This window comes from Cheilinus undulatus, linkage group 4 (genome assembly GCF_018320785.1).
Source record: "Cheilinus undulatus linkage group 4, ASM1832078v1, whole genome shotgun sequence".
Taxonomy (NCBI): domain Eukaryota; kingdom Metazoa; phylum Chordata; class Actinopteri; order Labriformes; family Labridae; genus Cheilinus; species Cheilinus undulatus.
Genome location: NC_054868.1, coordinates 20,880,663 through 20,901,467, shown reverse-complemented (window position 1 = coordinate 20,901,467; position 20,805 = coordinate 20,880,663). Strand labels below are relative to the sequence as shown.

The 20,805-nt window shown below is 37.4% G+C and overlaps 1 protein-coding gene across 2 annotated transcripts; it reads left to right on the top strand.

The window, feature by feature from the left end:
* xpnpep1 (X-prolyl aminopeptidase (aminopeptidase P) 1, soluble) lies at nt 1-19,399 on the top strand. Of its 2 annotated transcripts, none has more exons than XM_041784186.1 (20): nt 1-135; nt 1,237-1,361; nt 1,668-1,731; nt 2,679-2,783; nt 5,041-5,133; nt 5,549-5,692; nt 7,404-7,499; nt 8,558-8,639; nt 9,177-9,387; nt 10,864-10,953; nt 11,068-11,118; nt 11,467-11,525; nt 14,468-14,545; nt 14,655-14,726; nt 14,882-14,942; nt 16,143-16,212; nt 17,127-17,300; nt 17,742-17,818; nt 18,797-18,895; nt 19,139-19,399. In XM_041784186.1, the coding sequence occupies exons 2-20, from the start codon at nt 1,245-1,247 to the stop codon at nt 19,256-19,258; spliced, it is 1,863 nt and encodes a 620-aa protein (XP_041640120.1). In that variant the 5' UTR covers nt 1-135; nt 1,237-1,244; the 3' UTR covers nt 19,259-19,399. The 2 variants fall into 2 exon arrangements, with proteins under 2 accessions (XP_041640120.1, XP_041640119.1); XM_041784185.1 differs by lacking the exon at nt 1-135 and adding an exon at nt 904-1,002.
* The last annotated feature ends 1,406 nt before the right edge of the window (nt 19,400-20,805 follow it).

Here is a 20,805-nt window from a genome sequence, read left to right as displayed (position 1 = left end):
ACTGCAGTCACGTGACCGCAAACGTCAACACCGAAATGGCAGCCTCCTGTTTTGTAAATTGACACAAGGTCCAAGCTGGTAAAGGAGTGAGTCTTTTTTGACCCGAGAATCTCATTTCCAAGACGAAATCATCGGGTGTGTATTTAGCATTTCACTGGCTGTACGTGGGGGGAACATTTGTGTTAGCTAGCGGCGGTATCCCGTGCTAATTGTAAAGTCTCCCGGGTGTTGAGAGGAAGCACGGGGGCTTGTTGACTGTTTTCAAGTGAGGGGGGCGATTCGTCATTTCTGAGGCGAACCCCGTAGTTTTGTGGTAGCAAAGCTAAGAAAGGGCTCATCTTTGGGGTGGATTATTAGGAACAGTTAGCTTACTAGCAACTCTGAAAATATCCTAAATGTAACCGGCGTGCTACCACACCCACTACGAAAATAAACGGCGACACACTGAATGAATCAGTTATTGTGTATTACAGTTGGCCTGTTATTAACTGTGACGTATGAATTAAACTCAACAATTACAACCAAGTGATTTGGTACGTTTTCCTAACATAAAATTCGAAGTGGAAGCTTTAATTTTTGATAGCTTGTTAGCGAGAAAGGATGTTATATCTTACGCCAACTTGTAAACAACAACTGCATGCGGAGCGTTTAGCCAATAGGAAGGCTCATCGATGAAGAAAACTGCAATGTGATTGGACGGCTGGTACACCAGTTCTACCGTTATGTAGTGGATGTGAATACAGATAGTGGATTCATCCGAGCATAGTTTCCTCTGGCTCTTGTGCTGGGGGACGGGCGCAGTAAAAAAGGCCACAGACAAGCCAACACATGCTAATTGGTCTATCATTTTAATGTTTAACTCCAGCGATAGTTGCTTTATGAGTTACAGATTAAAGGTTCAGGTGTGGACTGTGACTTTGAGCTCCACGTTAGTAGTTAGGAAGGAGATAGTCATTGCCCTGCTCTCATCAGCTGAAGAAGACATGACTTCCCAAATGTCAGGTACCCTGGACACTGGAGGCAGTATTTGATGGGGGTTTAACTAATGATGGGGGAAAGTCTCAGTGCCTTTTGTTTAAATGATAGTTGATTAAAATTGGTGGTTTTCTAACGATGAAAAATGTCTTGTTGTGACAGTTTCTGTATCCCAGAAGCCTCTGTTCATACTTTTAGCATAAGGCCACTTCTATATTAATGGCATCTTTTATTATTTTGATATGTTCTTTCTCTTTTTAGACAAAGGCATGTCTCCAAAGATCACGGGAGAGCTGCTCAGGCAGCTTCGCCAGGCCATGAAGAGCTGTAAATATTTCTCTGAACCCATACAAGCATACATCATCCCCTCTGGAGATGCACACCAGGTAAGTGTGACCTGTCCACACAGAATACCCTACGTAAATACGTATTTACGAGGCCAAAGATCCAAAAGAATGACATCTGGATACGCATGCACAAGCTTTTAGTGCTCTGTGCATTTCACTTTTGTCTTTACCCTGATTAAAATCTGATCATCTCCGTTGACATTCACTAATAATCATGGCTCTCTATGGCTAAGCCGTGATGTGAGAAGAGCAGCAAATGTGGCTTTTTATAAATGTCTGATTGATGACCACTTTACTTTGATTGTTAATGAAGTTTATCTCTCTCCCTGTCCGTTTGTCTTTAAGAGTGAATATATTGCACCATGTGACTGCAGGCGTGAATTCATCTGTGGATTTAATGGCTCTGCAGGTAGGTTTATTTTTTTGTGAGTGGCAATTTACATTCAATTGGAAGGGAAATAAAATCATCCAGAGTTCAAATTCTACTTGCCTTGACCAAAAGCCAAGGTGTTATTGCAGCAATGGAAGTGAATGAGACATCACATGTCAGTCTAGTTAGGACAGTATGATGATTATGGGGATGTAGGGGAGAACGACTACTTTTGCTGGAAACCAGGCTTTTTATCCTGAGGTTACCAAATGTTGCTTTGAGAGAGTAAGCTCATTTACACTCATACTTTTTGTCTGTTGTAATTTCAGGGGCAGATATCATTTATGTTGCCTCTGAATACTGACCAAACTACTTTGTCTTAATATGGCAATAGACTAACCTTAAAGAAGATGGATTCGCCCGTTTCCGTATTTCTCACTGGTGAATCCATCTTGAAAGTGACAGGACCAATCAGCGATGATGGGCCAGTGCAATTATGGCGGAAGACATTAGCGAGAATGCTGCTAAAGCGCCAGTTTTATCAGAACTTGACGACATTTCTTTGTTAAAAGAAGAACAAAGAGCAACATTGAGTTGTTTCTTTTCAAAAATGTCAAAAGTTGTGTACTGACATGTCTACAGTCGCCATGGTTCGTGTTATGCAGTTCTATATGGAGTTTAGTCCTTCGGTAGTGGCTTTGTCAGGTGTTTTGTTGCTCTGATTGGCCCGTAAAGATGTGATAGACAGAACGTTGGTCCAATCACCCTCCAAGTTTTTTTTTTTTTTCCAAAGGCTCTGCCCTTTCCCAAACGCTGTCTATGAGTGGTTTACCAGATGGATGTGTTTCACACACAGATGGATGTGTGAAACACATCCATCTGGTATGCCAGGTTAGTAATAGACTAGTGAGTGGTGATTTTCTTTTATGGGTAAAACAGAACTTCCTTGATTGGAAATGTCAGATCTTTCCTTTTGTGATGTGTAGGTACAGCCATCGTTACAGAGCAGCACGCTGCCATGTGGACTGATGGTCGGTATTTCCTACAGGCCAGCCAGCAGATGGACAACAACTGGACCCTTATGAAGATGGGTAATGTCTGACTTAGTATTTATGTTGTACATATTGAAATGATCTGATCCTTTGTATCCCAGAAGGAGAAATTGAGATCACAGCCAACCAAAATACATGATAAAGCAAAACAGTCAACAACTGTCTTAAAAGAGACATGGCAGCACATAAAATTTGAACAAGCACCTCCCAATAGTTAAAGTAAATGTCAAACACTTTAAAAAAAAAACCTGTGGACTGGCACGTACAGTGCTGTGAAAAAGTATTTGCCCCCGTTCTGATTCTTGATGTTTTTGCTTATTTATCACTCTTAAATGTTTCGGATCATCAAACCAATTTTTATATTTCACATGAAGTCTTTTCTATTTTTTCCTTTACAATAGACAGTGTCACATTTTGGTTTGTGTTTCCTCTTTAGTGAAGCTTTCTCATTTGTAGGTTGGAAACAAAGAAATAAACTTAAATTTGGCCGTTTGGGGTGTCCAGGAGATCATTTTTGTGTTGCAATGATGTAACAGATTTTGATATCCTTTGAGCTAGTATCATATCAAAATTCAGAATTCTGGTATCGATAACTTTATTTCAAATGATGTCATCAGACATGTGACCATTTACAAAAGACTGCTGAATTTTCCATTGTCTGTACCACTCCTGGTTGGGTTTGCAGTGGCAGGAGCCGTTTCCAGCTGTCACTGAGAGAGAGGCATGGTACACCATGGACTGGTTCTCAGTCTGACATAGAGAGGCAAACATTCACACTCACACTTACACCTACAGGCAATTTAGAGTCATCAATTAGTCTAAAGAGCGTGGTTTTGGAATTTGGGAGGAGGAGTTAATACCCAGAGAGAACCCTTGCATGCACAGAGAGGACGCTGGTGCTCCATACTTGATATGAGGGAGATTTTAACCTGGACTTGAACAATTCTGTCTGTTAAAATTTTTAAAAGAAACCATACAGTTTGAGCTGGTTGTTTAAAATGATGAGCCAGTCACTGTATTAAAATATCAAATCCAGTCAGATGCAATCCACTTTATTTATATAGCACATTTACAAAACGTGACAGTTCCCAAAGTGCTTAGAATACAAAAAACATTGGACATAATAAACACCATAAAACATAAAAACATAAAAGCAACAAAAAACCTATAAAACACATAGAAATCATACAAACGAATAAACAGACGGAGATCACACCACTCTCATGCCTCATGAGTTAAAAATCAAATAACTGAAATATGTTTTACAAAGCAATTTCAAAGTTGGTTATGTGTGGTTAAGATTCTTACTTTAAGAGGTAACTTGTTCCTCAGTTTAGAAGCCACAACAGAAAATGTTTGATCACCTCAGGTTTTTAATCTGGTCTATAGGAACGCCGGATACAGCTTATCAGCAGACCTTATAGCGTACTGGAGTGCTGATCCTTTTAAAGATTTAAAAACAAACATATTTTTTTTTTTATTAATTCTTAAATGAACGGAAAGACAGTGCAGGGAAGCCAGGATGGGGGTAATATGTTAACATTTTGAGCACCTGTTAAAAAACTGTAAACATGCAAGGGAGGCCTCGGTAACTCTGATTTGTGGTGCCATTTTACAAACGTGTTGAATTAATAGCATGAATCACTCCAAACCAATTTTAATCTTGGATAATAGCATCAAATGATAAAAAACGGATATGATAAGATAATTCTTCTGTTGATCCAGTTTAAAATCACTGCCGATTTTTACTTCAAGATTAGACACTGATGGAAGGGGTCCAGGTCCATATTGCTATCATTAATTTTAAAAGCTTAATGGCATCCAGGTTTACTGTCCTTCAGAAAATCCAGCAGACGATGAATTGAGCTGCCTTTGCTTCTTTATAAAGGTATTTGTATTTAGGAGCATTTAAGGGGGGTATGACATACCATGTTTTTTTTTTTTTTTTTTAAATCAAGCTCAGTGGGAGTACTTTTGGAGTGTAAATATATATGGGTCTTAGACTAGAACCTTGTGGGACCCCAAAGCAATATTAAAGCTTGAGGTTGTATCTCATTAAGAGCTGAAGAATATAAAAGTCTCATGATATCTAAGCACTTACAAAGACAGTAAGTGAGAATATTTTTATCTTATCTGAGTTTTTAAAAAAACAGGTTTTACCATTTGATGTCTGCTTTGACTTTCTTAATCAAAGATAGATATTTAAAAATGAAATATATTGTAAAATTGTGATTTGAGTATTTTAGTGCTTCCGTTAATGTGTGCTTTATTTTTATTGTATTTTTATGGGATCTAGGACTGAAGGAGACCCCCTCTCAGGAGGACTGGCTCATCAGTGTCCTGCCAGACAACTCTAAAGTGGGGGTGGATCCCTGGATCATTGCAGCTGGTGAGTTTTTGCACTGCTTTCCTTTTGGTGAAGCTACTTGACTATGCGAGGAGGGCAGAACATAACACGTCAGTCACAGTATACAAGAATGATAATTAACTCTTCATAGAAGACAGCAGGAAGTAAGCTGTCTTCACATGCTAAGTAGCTGGAAACTTCTCATCATGTTGATCTACTGTATATATTTCATGTATTTTTAATCTCTGTTATGTATTTCAACACTGATCTGCTTATTTAAAAAACTAAACTTTAAAAAACTGTGAAAAGGAGAGCTACTTTACCCCCAAAAAAAGTCTGAGTATGACTTTGAGGTCTCCATAATCATTGCATAAAAATAAAAGCATTTTAATTGTTTACAGAGAGTGCTTTGGATTTTTTTTCTGGTGTAATTCTTCAGTCTGTTGTTTTCTTTCAGATCAGTGGAAGAACATGTCAAAGGCTCTGATGAGTGCAGGTCATTCCCTGGTGGCAGTGCAGGATAACCTAATCGATGTGGTCTGGACAGACCGCCCAGAAAGACCCAGTACACAGCTCCGAACCCTGGGATTAGATTACACTGGTCAGTGCATGACTAGATTAACTCCATTAGTATACTTACAGTTATTTAGAGAAACTTATATGGGTTCTGTTTCAAAGAGAGAAATATACTTACACCCTGAGGGTTTTTTAGAGACAACTCAAGAATGCCAGAGCTCTTGTTTTGTTGTGAGGAAAAGTTTGACTTCGACCTCCTAAGACCCTGCATGAAGATATGAGGACATTCCATTTGGACTTTCCTGCATCAGAGTAATTATTACATAAACATCATAAACATTTTTGAGATAATTGTCTGGAATGTCTGCTGAAGTTTCAGGAGTTGGGTTGAAATTTTGAAAAATCCAATATTTTGATATTTTTGGGGAAGTATTTTCAGGAGAATTCAGGGGATATGTTTGTATATTTCATTAGATGTTTTGAGGAAATTTGTTTTGATTTTATTTGGCTATTTTCATGAGAATTTGGGAAATTTATTTAGTTTTTGGGAATTTGATTCTGAATGGAAGGGTTGTCCTTTTAAGTCCCCTTAAAGTGAAATCCATACTTTGTGTCTTAACGCACGAGATATGTTAGAATAATATTGCTGTAAATATGTGAAAACACTGAGATCTAAGGGGACTAAATTTTTGATTGAGACCATTAGAAAGTTGTTCACATCTTTCCTGGCTTGGTTTGATTTGAGCGGGGCAAATATAGGAGTCTATGGCATCATTGGTCTTGATGGGTGACTTACCCTACAATAACAGAAAATCACGAGCAGTTCATCTCAGTACAGTCTGTTTTTAGCCAATGTCACTGCCGTCATTGGAAGTTAACAGCCAGTTACAAGCTTTGTTTTTGTTAATTGTGAGGTAAATTTCCCAAATCTATCAGCCATATTGGCCAAGGGGTCATTAAAAGTATCACAACAGAGAGATGTGCGCCAGAAAACAGTACATTTAATCCCTATCTTCTGTCTCTGCTCTGGTACAGAGCCAGGCAGCTGCGCTCTGATCTGAAGTATTTTTTTAAATTTGAGAGGATCATATTTCTTGTGAGTGGGTGTGGCCTCAGCTCATTCAACTTACACACCCACACCATCCTAGAGCAGTTATTTTTCATTATTTTAAAGCTTTATTTTATAAACCTAGAGATGTTTTCATGACTGGTGGTTCATAGCACAATTGCCTGTCATACAACAATCCTAAAATAAAGATTTTTTTTTTAAATCACCTTACGGAATCTTTAAATAGTTTTTATGGAAATTTCAGGGGTTTGTTTGGATTTTTGGGAAAAAAAATTGGGCAATGAGTTTGCTTGAAAATGTTCAGGAATTTTAATGGGAATATTTTTGGAAAGATTTTTTACTGGAATGTTCAGGCTTTGTGATAAAATTTCACTGAAATTTTAATATTAACTTAAAGTTACTTCTTTAAACTTTTAGGGAATTTGTGTGGGTTTTGGAAAGAAAAGTTTCAAAGAAATTTATGCCCATAGAAATAGCAGATGTTCTGACATATAAAGTCCCACTTATCTTGAATAAGTGGGAGAAACTAAAATTGCATTTTAAACAAATGCTCAGGTCTCAGGAGGCTAATTTGGCTTTTTTTCCTTATCATTTGAATCAAAGGAGGAAATAATGTGTCAGATTGAAGGATCAGATCCATCCAGATTTCTCACTAGACTTACAGGATTTCAGAAGAAATAGAATTTGGTCTCAAGCCTTGTTGATGAGCATCACTGTCTTCCTTTAGGTATGTCTTGGCAGGACAAGATCACAGCGCTGCGAGCCAAGATGACGGAGAGGAAAATCACCTGGTTTGTTGCCACGGCGTTGGACGAGATTGCATGTATGTTTCATTTTTCAGAAAAGCACATGGGTGTGGAGGAAGTGACTTTACAGAGCAGTAGAGCTCTTGAGATGTTTCTTTCAAACACAGAATGTGAAAAACGTCACAGTAAAGGTATAAATCAGTGTGACAGTCAGCAAATGTGGGCCTCTGATGATGGAGAATCATAAAGTAGGAATTTTCTACTGAAGTACATTTCCCAGAAACCTCATGAGTCACTTCACTTTCTTCCTTTTAACTTGTTGTTTGACGAGCACATTTACGACATTTCATTTTTAGTCTCAAGGCTGAAAGGAATAGATAACTGAATTTGACAGCAACAATTTGCTCTGACCTGTTTCCTGTTACAATACAAAGGATCTCAACAAGATGACAGCTCCAGGGTGCACTTTGAAAAGCTCAGGGCTATGGGTGGAGGCATCCTGTAAGTGTGTCTTGCATGTTTGCCACGTGCAGGTGGGTTTACCGGTAACATGATCAGAGGGTGACATATCTTTCAGAGGCTCTCTTTTGTTGATCTATAGAGTTAGCCATGAGGTTTCATGGCTGGTATTAGTTACTGCTTTGTAAAACAAATAGCAACCATACCTGACATCACTTCTGTTACATAAGTCTGTCTTGATCACGATCCAAGGACCCTGGGATACACAGGTGTCTCTCTAGATGCCTGTTTAAGCACCTTGTTAGTGAGCCTAATTAGCTCTTGTTTCTGATTGTTTTGTCTGAGAGTATTTGTTAATCAGCGTGACGCTGATTTCAATTGCACAGAGGGATTCAATGGGCTATAAATTGAAGGGGATTTACTCTGGCATCCTCTAATTAAGAGTGACAGTCTAAAATAAGAATGTAGATATGTAACACCATGCACAATGAGTCGAGGCTTTAATTAAGATGTAGAGTGGTTGAAATAGATTTTAGACCAGTCTTTGTTTTCTCAGGTAGAGTCACTGTGGATAGCAAAGAACAAGAAAAACAATTTGAGTGGATGCAGACATTGCCCCTGTCATTAAGGTGTGATATCTAATTTAATTTTGTATGTCCTTTTTCTTTTTTTTTAGGGCTTTTTAACCTTCGAGGTGCAGACATTGAGTACAATCCAGTGTTCTTCGCATATGCCATAGTAGGCATGAACACAATAAGGTAAATCTGGTTTAGTGCAACAGCACATAAATTAGATTATTTCTCACCTAATCATTGCAAAGCTGATAGCTGAACTGAAGGCCCACAGGTGTAATACTTTTGTAAGTCATTAAGAGACCTTATTGTTAGTTTCACTCTGTTTCATAGCCATCTAAAAATTCCTCACAAGAGCTTTAAGAAGGTTTCTCCCTTTAAGATCAGAGACCAGGAGTAGCAGCTATGAACCCTTTCAACAAGATACAATCAACATCATACTGCAGATTAAAAAACATTAAATTACCATCTTAAAAAATAGTTACACATGCAGCCTAGACCTGAAAGTCTTCACTAAAGATTAAGTAACAGTCACTTGACAAATGATTAAAAATGATTCAATATTCATACATACAGCCTAGACTATAAAGTTTTAACTAAAGATTTAATAAGTCACCAGTGAAAGGACTGAAATATATTAAGTTGTCACACTGAATCATACAAAGGTACAAAGTCTTCTGCTGAGTGTACTGTACTTCACTGAACTTTATCTCTGTCTTTCAGGCTTTTTGTGGACCTAAAGCGTCTTTCTGATCCCTCACTGAGAGAACATCTGCAGCTGGACTCGCCAAGCAAACCTGAGCTGAGCGTCCACACATTCCCGTACGAGTCGGTCTACACTGAGCTTCAGGCCATCTGCGCCGCACACGGCCCCAAAGACAAAGTGTGGATCTGCGACAAGGCTAGCTGTGCTCTCACACAGGTTATTCCCAAGGTAAAAGATCTAAGCAGTCCCACAGACAGGGATTTTTAACATTTATTTTATCTTGTTACAATGTATTAAACCCCCCAAAATTATGCAACTGAAATAGAAGAACATTTTGAAGAGAATGGCTTTTGCTGGTTAGGAAACAGATGGAAATTATAACTGATGCTGAAAAGGCCAACAATTCTGCCAGGAAGAAGATTGATCATTCCTATAGGTTTTTTGCCCAGTGAAGTAATCACTTGCACAGTCGTGCTCATTTGCATATTTGCATATTGTTTTTAACAGTTTGTATTTTGTGCTATTAAGAAGTTCCTTCAAGGGACCACAGCTGAAATTAGATTAATCCCAGATGATCCCAGCCAAAAAAAAAAAAAAAAATACAGCAAATACAACATAACCTGCTTTTTTTTACTGCCTATATTTCATATAAAAAGGTTGCTGCAACTTCTAACCCTATAACCTGTATTATATACCTGGATAAATAACGCCAGAGACCAGACCCGCAGGTTTGGCGCCACTTTTTAACAGTTTTTCTCTCTCTCTCTTGAGGAGTGAAAACAGATGGTATTTGAGGAGCCTTGCAGCTGCACAGAAATTGCACTTTGTATTGCACTTTGCTGAATGAATTGGAAATCATTAGGGATGCAACAATACCAGTATCGGGTATTGATGCTGATACCAAGCCTCATAAAACATCGCAGATAGCATACATGGTATCATTTTAAAGCATGTTAGCCTCTCTTTATGTAATGCATGATGATATTTTAACATAAATGAAGAGGAAAAAGTAGAGGAAAGTAAAAAACTTTGCATTAATAAATTGTCAAGAGGAGGGGGGAAGAACATAGGATAAAAATTATAGAACTTTCAAAACAATTTTAAGAACAGATATGGCATTATTACATCTGTGCTCAGTATAATGGAGTACCCAATATAAAATACTTGTACTCGTACTTGGTCTAGAAAATTGTGGTGCCTGTGCGTCCCTAGAAGTCATGATGCAGAGGACAGTTTATATCTTTTCCACCTTTGGAATTTTCCTAAAACAGACTGCCGTTTAGTTACCGGGACCACTTGTAATCAGAAATGTAAACTAAACTGTACAAAACATCATTCTTTAAAATATTCCACCACAAACATTTAAAATAAGAAATGCACTGAAAATCACTTCTCATTAATGTACAGAACCAGATTGGCTAACTTTTGTCCACAGGGTTGCAAAACGGCAAAATCTGAAGTTAATCAAAGGAGACTTAGTTTTTTTTAACCCCAACATCAGTATGCATCGATACTTGCTCAACTTGCAAATGCAGAAAGATGATCAACAATAAATGTCTTGAAAGTTGCCACTGTACCTTGCCTGAAAAATTCTTAAATGTAGAATTAAAAAAAAACATTGAATGCCATAAAGGTTTAAAAACTTTCAACTTTTTCCTGAGTTTCATATTCAAACTGTGAATGTTCCTTTGTGATCTTTTTCAGGCCCACAGGACACAGATTCCCTACACTCCACTCTGCCTCGCTAAGGCGGTGAAGAACGCCACTGAGATTCAAGGCATGAAAATGGCCCATGTAAGAACCTTTGGACTGCCTTACAGTCTGCCATGTCAGCCTCCAATCACTTTCTTTATGACATCCTCACAAATGCACAGTAGTTGTCTCATACTCCTGCACTTTTCTCCACAGATCAAGGATGCAGTTGCGCTCTGTGAACTTTTTGCTTGGTTGGAAAAGGAGGTAATTTCATTATTTTTGTGGGTCCCTTGCATTTTTAGATCAATGAGAATATAAAAGAATCCCAAGAAAAGTAAGTATCTAGACATTTTTAATAAAAACTAAGGCTAAAAATGTATGTCCTTTTAAAAATATGTTTATTAAAAAGCCTTAGCTCAGCTGGCTTTGCCACATCTAATCTAAAACACTGTTTTACCAAGGAACTCCCTATTATGAATTATCATGAAATTTCCATAAAAACTTTTTTGGATTCTTCAATATGTGTTGCAACCCTTTTGAAAAGGAATATGCTGGTTGTTGCTTTAACCCTTTCTACAGGAAACTCTGGTTATTGTTTGATTTGTTTTGTAGATTCCAAAAGGCACTGTGACCGAGATCTCTGCTGCCGATAAAGCTGAAGAGCTACGCAGGTGAGCTGCTTTTTTTTTTTTTTTATGTTGTATGTTTCAAAGAAAAACCCTTTGGTATTTCTGGTTTCGTTGACAAGCTCATCCAGTTTAGCTTCATGTCGGCTTTCATGCTTGAAATGTAAAATGATGGATGCTGTTTGAGATGTGTTTAAGAAGTCCCCACAACAGGGTTACAGCTCCCTCTAGTGGATGTGGAGAGTTAACAACTTTTTTCTAGGCAGGAGATATTTTACTCACTTTCAAAATGTTTAACAGATAAGATTTCTCTCATTTAAAAAAAAAAAATATATATATATATATATATATACAGAATATCTGTCAAAGCGCTGTAGTTGTATTATGTAGTTTCTTCAGAACATTAATTCAGACTTTTTTTTAATTGACGGTCCTTAGGAGTTCACAAAAGATATGACCTGTAAACAAATGGCTGCATTCTGTTCAGGATTTTATTCTAACAAGTTCAGCTGGGGGCACTACCGACCTGGGTTCCTGTACGATTTGTTTCAACCAGTGATTTAGCTCAGATCCAGCCCTTTTGTGTAGTAGTTTCACACACTTAAAAACCTCAGCTATCAATGGAGGAATGATAACTGATACTAAAATGCAAAAATCACTACACTTAACTGACATAGCTTACAAAAAAAACAAAAACGGAAATGAACTTACAAATTAAAAATATCCTTAGTGTTGGTCTTTAATACAAGCATACTGACCAACAGGTACTTTCTGATTTTTCTCAGTCATTATGATTTACATTTTAGAAGAGCTTGTTCCTTGCAGAAGTTTTTTTTTTTTTTTTCTAAGACATACTCTTTAACTTTGTTTTTTTAGAACTTAGGGGCACCAGGGACACTGACTTATGGACTAAAGTAGGAGATGCATTAAGTTGTGTGCACACATGAGTGAAAAGCATTTACTTACACGTTCTGCAACATATGCAGTAATCATATCTACTTTAACCTCAAGTATTAGAGGAAAAAAGTTGGGGCAACAAACCCATTCCCCCGCCACCCAAGCCTGGAGAATGTAAAACAGCGGGATTTTTTGGTCAAGACTTGACGAAATGGCAATTAACTTCTGATGTTTACTTTTCTGGCTGTTTTGTATCTTGCTGATAAGTGCCTCATATTACTGGGAAAAAAACAATCAGATTTACACCAACAGTAATAAAAATTAAACTTCAATGAAGTGTTTTTGCAAAATTGAAACTGAACTAATTAACCAGCTGGGAAACTCAAATTGAAACAAAAAATAAAAATAAAATAAAAAAATAAATTTAAAAAAAAAATCCATACTATTATAACTTTGATTTACACTTATGAATGCTTACAAATATATGTCACTACCTGGGCTGGGTGATGGTTTCGGTGTAACCTGTTTTTCTAATTGTAGGACCCAATTTAAAAAATGTCTTTCGAGTTTCCAGTTAAGGTGTGTGAGTTATGATTGATATCACCTCTCTAGTTAATTTCCCAACATGCGAGCAAAGAGTTGCTGTTTCCTGGCAGAGACTGCAAGATCATTCTTCCTGTTAGCCACGGGTGAATGAAAAGAGAAAGTCAAAGTCACAGAAGTTTTGTCAAAGTTTTGAAGAAGTGCCCAAAGAAAAAATCTCCCTCTACATTCCAAGCAGATGATGATAATACTGTGAGAAAAAAAAGAAAGAGGAAGAACTACTCAAAAACTCATTCCCTTATAGGCCTCCAATAAAAGTATTGGTGTATGATTCACACGAGTAATCCCATGATAGAAAATGTATGTATTATGATATAGGTTTCATTAGAAGATGGTACAAAATGTGCATGGTAGCCTTGTTGAAGTGCCTTTTCATTTTTTACTTAAAATTTCTTTCTGGACATCTGTCAACAGTTAGAGCCACTTGCATGAGCGAGGCCTGTGAGTCTGAGGCCTGGAAGTCCTGGCTGTGAGGCTGTAGTTGTCAGGCTCCTTGTTGCAGACAAAAAGCGTCCCATGACAATAGATGTTGTTGCTCACACCACTGGAAAGTCCTGGGATTTGCAACAAATATGTATTTTTGTATAATCAAAACCAGAGTTTACTTTCACTTGACATAGCCAGTATTTTTTCTCTTTTTTTTCACTAAAAACACTCAAAATTTCCATTACCCTGTTCCATTAATAAATCCCTCTCAAATCACCCAATTAACCTCTCATATCACAGCAGAGGGTGGTAGTTTAATGGGAACAAAGGGAAGTGGCTGATAAGTGACACTGACACTGGTTAAACAACATGAAGTAACTCACTAAATAGGACAAAACAAAATGAGTAAATAGATTAGATATTGGCTGTAGAACAGTAAATCAGAAATCATACAACTATCATCAACATTTCTGAGCATAAATTAGAGAAAGACAAATAAAAGGTAATAGCCGCTCACATCTTGGCTGAATTGCCAATGAACACCCTGCCCCATGCTCAGGGGGCTTATAAGCAAGCAGTTGAAAGCAATTTAATGTATATAGCACATTTCATTACAATGTGTGCTTTATACAGAGGGTTTTAAAACACCAACAATTATTTCCACGATCATAAAACCCTTTAGAAGGCTTGTGAATAATCACATCAGAGATGAGACTGAAGGTAAACAAAAGGACGCATGAAAGGGCATGCAACCACATATGGATCACATAGACACACAGATATATTATTCATATGATATAGAGCATAGATATGTTTTTAGTTTAGTTTTAAATAAGGCCACAGTAGTGATAGAACTCAGGTCTGCAGGGAGGTTGTTTGTATGAGGAAGTTGGCAGACAGGCAACCCTAATGTTGCTCGCAGGACAAACTGACTATTAAGGAGATACTTCATTAGAGGATTGAAAGATTTGAGCAGTGGTCTCAAGTGTGTCAGAACAGCCTCTGAGACTGAACTTCATTTTCTCTGGTTTTTGTTTTTAAGCTTTTTGTTTCTTTTTCAGTCAACAGAAGGACTTCGTTGGTCTCAGTTTCCCCACCATTTCCAGCGTTGGTCCAAATGGTGCGATCATACATTACAGGTAGTTTGATAATTAAACATACCAAAACTGACTAAACTTGTGTACATGTATTAAAATTTCTTTTATGATACAAATATAAAACTTCTTAATTTATATCTTTTTCTTTTAGACCACTGCCTGAAACCAACAGAACCCTCTCCTTAAATGAAGTTTACCTGATCGACTCCGGAGCTCAATACATGTAAATAAATTGATAAATACGCAGTAATTGTTTTAAGGCTGATCACCCTGTTATGCTGCAGTTCACAACACTATTATTTTCCACCCGTTTTTACCATGCAACATATCAATTTTTTGTTATTACATACTTTGACTGATGTCTTTTATCTTCGGCAGTGATGGCACCACTGATGTCACACGCACCATGCACTTTGGGACACCATCGGCTTTTGAGAAGGTACATTTTGTACATTTGCAAAGGTTTTTTCATGTTCAACACAGTTTTTATCTTTGGTTAGGTCTTAACTGATGAATTCCCTTTAGATTTTTTTTCAATCTAAAATGCAAACTATGATAATTCCACTGCCAGGGATTTCTCAAAATGACAAGATAGAGATAATGAGTACAAATGCACTGCTCAGCTCTGCCGACCTCCATTGCTTCCTGTATTAATTGAGGACTCTATAAATCAATAAAAGCTGCACTTCAGGATGCATATTTACTAAGCAATGCACTGTAACAAAAGCACTGTTTTAATTTCTTGGATGAATTTCATGCATTGTGGGATAATGTCAGCTTTGAACCTACAATGAAAGCAAGCAGACCAGACGGCATCACCAACTGTATGTTACATACTTTATATACTCACAACTATACCTTCATATCAACCAGGATTTACACCATTTAGATTTAAAAGTCTAGTATGTGGTCAGCTAACAGGAAAGCTACTGTGGTGGGCCTAGCTATGCAGCACACCTCTAGAGATGTCTTGTCTGGCCACAAGCTAGAATGGTCAGGGGGTGGGGGGTAGAGAGTTTATTACACTTTACGGGAGAGTGTGGGCAAACAGCTTCCAGTTGCAGTTTCACACTTCCTTATGTAGCAGTCCTTGAAGTAACATCCAGTTTTTCCATTGCTATAATAAATATGCTGTGGGGCTCATGTTGGCTGCCTTGGCAAGACACAAATTTGTATTTATTTATTTTTTCTAATAATGAATTTCTCTCACTTTGAAAAGCATAGGAAATATTTGAGGTAATGTAGGTACTCGACTAAATATGTATTGCAAGTGAGGGGCTCAGCAAGGCTAAATTAAAACACCGTGAGCCATTTTGCATCGTTAGCAAAGCAGCTGATTTTGTGGCCTACTTCCAAGTAAATACAGTGAATCCACATTAGACGTAGCTACTAAAATAAAGGCAATAAAATATGAGAAGACATATCCTGCCTTCGTCTTCACCTGAACTTCAGTGGGTACTAAAGAGATATCCTTTTGCCAATCTTACCTGTATGAGATCAGTTTTTCAGTTTGCATCCATAAAAATGTATGTGGTGAGGGTTGTGGGCTCTAGGAATATTTTCATCTCCCAATAGAAAAAGTTAAGAATACCACTGATGTAGCTATTTGACATTTGTCTGCCATCTTATTTCTTTCCAGGAATGCTTTACATACGTGCTGAAGGGGCACATAGCTGTCAGTGCTGCTGTTTTCCCCAATGGAACAAAAGGTACACGATGGCTTCTTAAATATACTTTATAGCAGTTAAAAACATTAAATTTTGTGTTTTAACACTGAGACACAATTGATGATCAAAAGTATTTCTACAATATTTATTGTCTTTTGTGCATTAAGGAGTCTCATTCCAAGCCTTAGTCAAGCACAGCTCAGTAGTAACATATGTTTAAGTGTAGCGGATCTTGTAGAGTCGCTGACTGTGTCGCTGATCTTAGAGAGAGGTAGAGAATTTCAAGTGCAAAAATTGTTTGGATAAGACTGACACAGTCAGCTGTGGTTGAACTAACAGTGCATAAAAAGAGCAGAGAAAACTTGACCATAATAACAGCATCCAAAATGGTGGTTTTTAGAGCTAAACAGTTTTGAGAAAATATCCCATTTCATTTGTTTTGAATTGTATTCCAATTTAATATGAATTGTTGTATTGAAATAATGATAATAATGATCATTTTTTATTTCATTTTCATTTTTAATAAGTGTACCAAAGCAAAACATTGAAAGAAGGATTTCTTGCAAACTATTATTAAAAATTTACCCTTGAATGTTTTTATGATGTGTAGAGCATATCATCTCTGCTGCAAAAATGCATTAAGCTGTTATTTTGACACACTGTTCAGGTTAAACAGATATAAATGCAACATGAATTATGTGATTTGAAAGTTGCAGTAGGTCATAGTGGTTATGGTATCAATTTTTAACACTGGAAACATGGGATGAAGACAGCATAACAGCACATTTTAGTAAAACAACCTCCTTCAGAAGAAGGAAAACTGGGTCAGTCATAGACACAGAAGAGCAAAAGTAAATTGTTTTTACCTTCATGTACTGATTTTTTTTAAGCATCATTTGTTTTTATCCATTTAAATGGTGTGTTAAATGTAGTCTGGTCCTTTTCTCTCTCTCCAGGACACCTGTTGGATTCATTTGCTCGTGCAGCTCTGTGGGAGTCAGGGCTGGACTACCTTCATGGCACGGGACACGGTGTAGGTTGTTTCCTCAACGTCCATGAGGGCCCATGTGGAATCAGCTATAAAACGTTTGCTGATGAGCCTCTGGAGGCTGGCATGATCGTCAGTGATGGTACGATGTGTGGAAGCTGTAAAAACTAGATTATATAAAGTCATGTTTTAGTAAAAATGTACTCTGCCTAGAGCTACAGTGTCATTCACATTAAAGAGGCTGTTATAAGGAGAGCTACTGAAAAGTGTTGCTCAGCTTCAACAGATATAATAGAGAACCCATTGGGAAAATGGCCCAGAATGCATACTAATTGATGTATTAATGCTGTTTTATACTGAGAAAGTTCATCACAGCCCTTAAGAAAATGTCATGTCACATCTGAATAATGAAGACAGCCTGAAGCATACTTAAAATGTCATTACTGCTACAACAGCCAGCCGTAAATGAGTAAATCTTTACAAATGTCATACATTTGTTTAAAAAGAAGAATCCATGAAGGTCAGGCGAAACTCACTGAACTTTTCTGTGACTGTTTTGTTTTTCATCTCTATTGTTTTTTAGAACCTGGCTTCTATGAAGATGGATCTTTTGGCATCCGTATTGAAAATGTGGTTCTTGTGATCCCAGCGAAGCCCAAAGTAAGTTCTTTTATAGAGAACGAGGTCTTATGGAAAACTTAAAATACAGAGAAGAGCATAGGGATGGTTTTCAGATGATCTGAGGAAGTTGTAATGATACATAAAACAGCTGTTCTTATTAGCAAATATGTCCATAAAGTGGAATATTTAGTTTAACAGCAAGTTTTAAACATACTCTGTTTAAAAAATAGTTGTCATTTAGCTTCTGTTAAAATGCTTTTAATGAATTTTAATCCACTTTCACACATGCACTCCAATAATGAGAAAATTATATGCTGACCCTGAAGTTTCTTGTTCACATGTGTGCCTCAGAGCAGGAAGTTTTCCCTGTCAGAAGGGAGGGTCTCAAAAGGCAAGATATGATTCAACAAGGGTTTACCAAGCTGGCAGATGTGCAATAAAGTTTGGCACCATAGCTCCATTCGTACTTGCATAAAGCTCCTGAAAAATCCCTGAATTTACCTGGGTGAGCTGCATGTGTGAATGCAAACTGCAGAGTTTTTCACCCTGAAATTTCCCTGCTAGTCTTGTAGTATTTCCATCCTGAAGGCAAACTGTAGGAAAACTTCTGCTGTTTGTGAGAAAGCTAGTCAGGAAATTTTGAGGATATGGGAAACTTCAGGGTAGTGAAACAGTTTTACACATATGCAACCCTGAACATCCTGGTGAAGAGAAATAATAAAGCAGGTTTTTTACTTGCACAAGGATCGTATGGGTTGTTCACAGATACATACAGTACATCATCAACTGCCCACTCTTTCAGGGTAACTTTTCTTTAATATGTCCTGCTGCTTTAACAAATCTGCATGCACAAATTTCACGGGCAAATTAAGAGTGGACTAGAAGGAAAAGTTCAAGATAAAGTTGTGGACATAAATACACCATCATCTGTTCACACATGCAGCATACATGTGTTTGTAATTGTGTGCCATTGCAATGTAATCCATCATGTTTTTGTTCTCTCATCTGTATGATCAGTACAACTACAGAAACAGAGGCAGTCTGACATTTGAGCCCCTCACTCTGGTTCCTATCCAAGTGAAGATGATAAACACAGAGCTCCTCACTCAGAAGGAGGTAAGACCATTTTTACATTTCAGATCAAGGAAGACATATTAACCTTAAAAAAAAAAAATAGAATTTTATTGATATTATGATAATCCCCTAAAATACACTAATGAATACCATACACTTAACATGGCTCTACTGCAGTTATGAGAACCAATATTAAAATCCTGAACTGTACATTTCCTTTTCACATTTTTAACTGCTAAATGAAAGCCTGTTGATTTTTTTCATCCTCTCATCTCTGCTCTGCAGCGTGACTGGGTCAACGAGTACCACAGAAAGTGTCGGGAGGTGGTCGGAGCAGAGCTGGAGAGGCAGGGCAGGAAGGACGCACTGGAGTGGCTGATCAGAGAGACGCAGCCAATCATCTGAGGACCTACTATTGTCTGACTGATCATTTGCTCTGAAGTGATAATCATTTGTATTTTCTCATCTTTTTCTGTGTCTCACTCTGCTTCTTTTGTAAAGCACATCGTACCAGCAGTTTTACTAAAGATCATTAAAAAATTGTGAAAAAAACTTTACTGAGTGTACTTGCTTGCTAAACTTTTCTTTAAATTATGAGCCTCTTGTTGGACCAGTCACATATGTATTTCTGAGGCGATGCAGATTTTATGGATTTTTTCAGATAATAAAATACAGCCATGTGGAGTGGATAGAGAAGCTGATGGGTTTTTACGGCCTGGATAATTAAACACAGGAGAAATCAGCAATGACATATTTTTAGATATAAACTTCTCTTCATTTTTCTTAACCAAACACACCCTGAAGAGATGTGGAAAACTAAATTAATGTTTTATATATTTATTGATTGAGACCAAAATACATTTTTTTGATCCTTTTGATTTTAGTACCATTTTACAGGTGTTTTCTGTCATATATAACTCTGACAAATCCTTTTTTCAATACATTTTAAAAATGAGTATTTACACCCATGTTTACCAGCTTATTCTGGCTCATTGAAACTATGTCATAAGTCAGTGATGTGACCAGCAGATAGTCCTAATTGGTGTTGCACACAGTAAATCAACAATGTAACAGAGTGAATGCTAAAAGCCTTACAAATTGTCAGAAGATTTAGGAACATTGAATTTTAGGTCTTTCCTGGTTGTGACCCTGGCAGTCATTGTGTGTGTGTGTCAGCTGTTTAATGGTAGCATTACCACTCGATTTTCACTTCAACATGCCCGTTAACAAGAATGCATGTGTGAGCGCCATACAGGAGAATCAACCCAAAAGGCTCACCTGTTTTTACTGAGAGCCCCACAACTCTTGGCTGAAATAAATCAAGACAGCCTGACTGCAGACTGTTGATCTTAAACACACCCTCTCGCAGACCATTACTGCGAGACCCCCCCACCCCCCTTTTTTTCTAATAAATTTAACTTTATTCATAAATAAAGTCTGGCAGCTACATTCATGAAATGACCACAATTCAAACATTACACACTAAGCAACATTTCATAAATAAAACCGAGAAAAAGGTCAGAGGTCAAACCCAGGGATAATTTATGTAAAGACCTGTTTAGGAGTAGTTACAGTTGTTTGCTTTATGCTGGGGTTGCCAATCGTTCCTCAAAATAAGTAGCCATTCCTTATTTGGAAGCTGAAATGCATGACCCTTACTGAATTGATAAGGAATGCCTTTTTTCCTTATTTTTGACCTATTTGAAAATCAATGTCTTAATAGTGTTTTTGTTTTTATATTTTTTCCATCCCATCCCTCACTGGCTGTGTTAAGAGGATTTTCTCATCCATAAAAACGTAAATGGACTGATGTATGAAACAAATGCTCTGCTGCACTTATGAAGAGTGAGCTGATTGTCACTGAATTATGATCCTGCTCAGAGTTCTACATGGCAGCTCTGAAGGACTAGCTAGCTACAAGAGAGCTGAAGTATCAATGGGAAAGCAGTGTG

What these genes read in the sequence shown, in the direction of transcription:
- xpnpep1 (XM_041784185.1), top strand. An exon ending in TCCCTGGATCATTGCAGCTG is followed by an intron (nt 5,134 to 5,548) that starts GTGAGTTTTTGC and finishes GTTTTCTTTCAG; the next exon opens with ATCAGTGGAAGAACATGTCA. An exon ending in GTAGGCATGAACACAATAAG is followed by an intron (nt 8,640 to 9,176) that starts GTAAATCTGGTT and finishes TCTGTCTTTCAG; the next exon opens with GCTTTTTGTGGACCTAAAGC.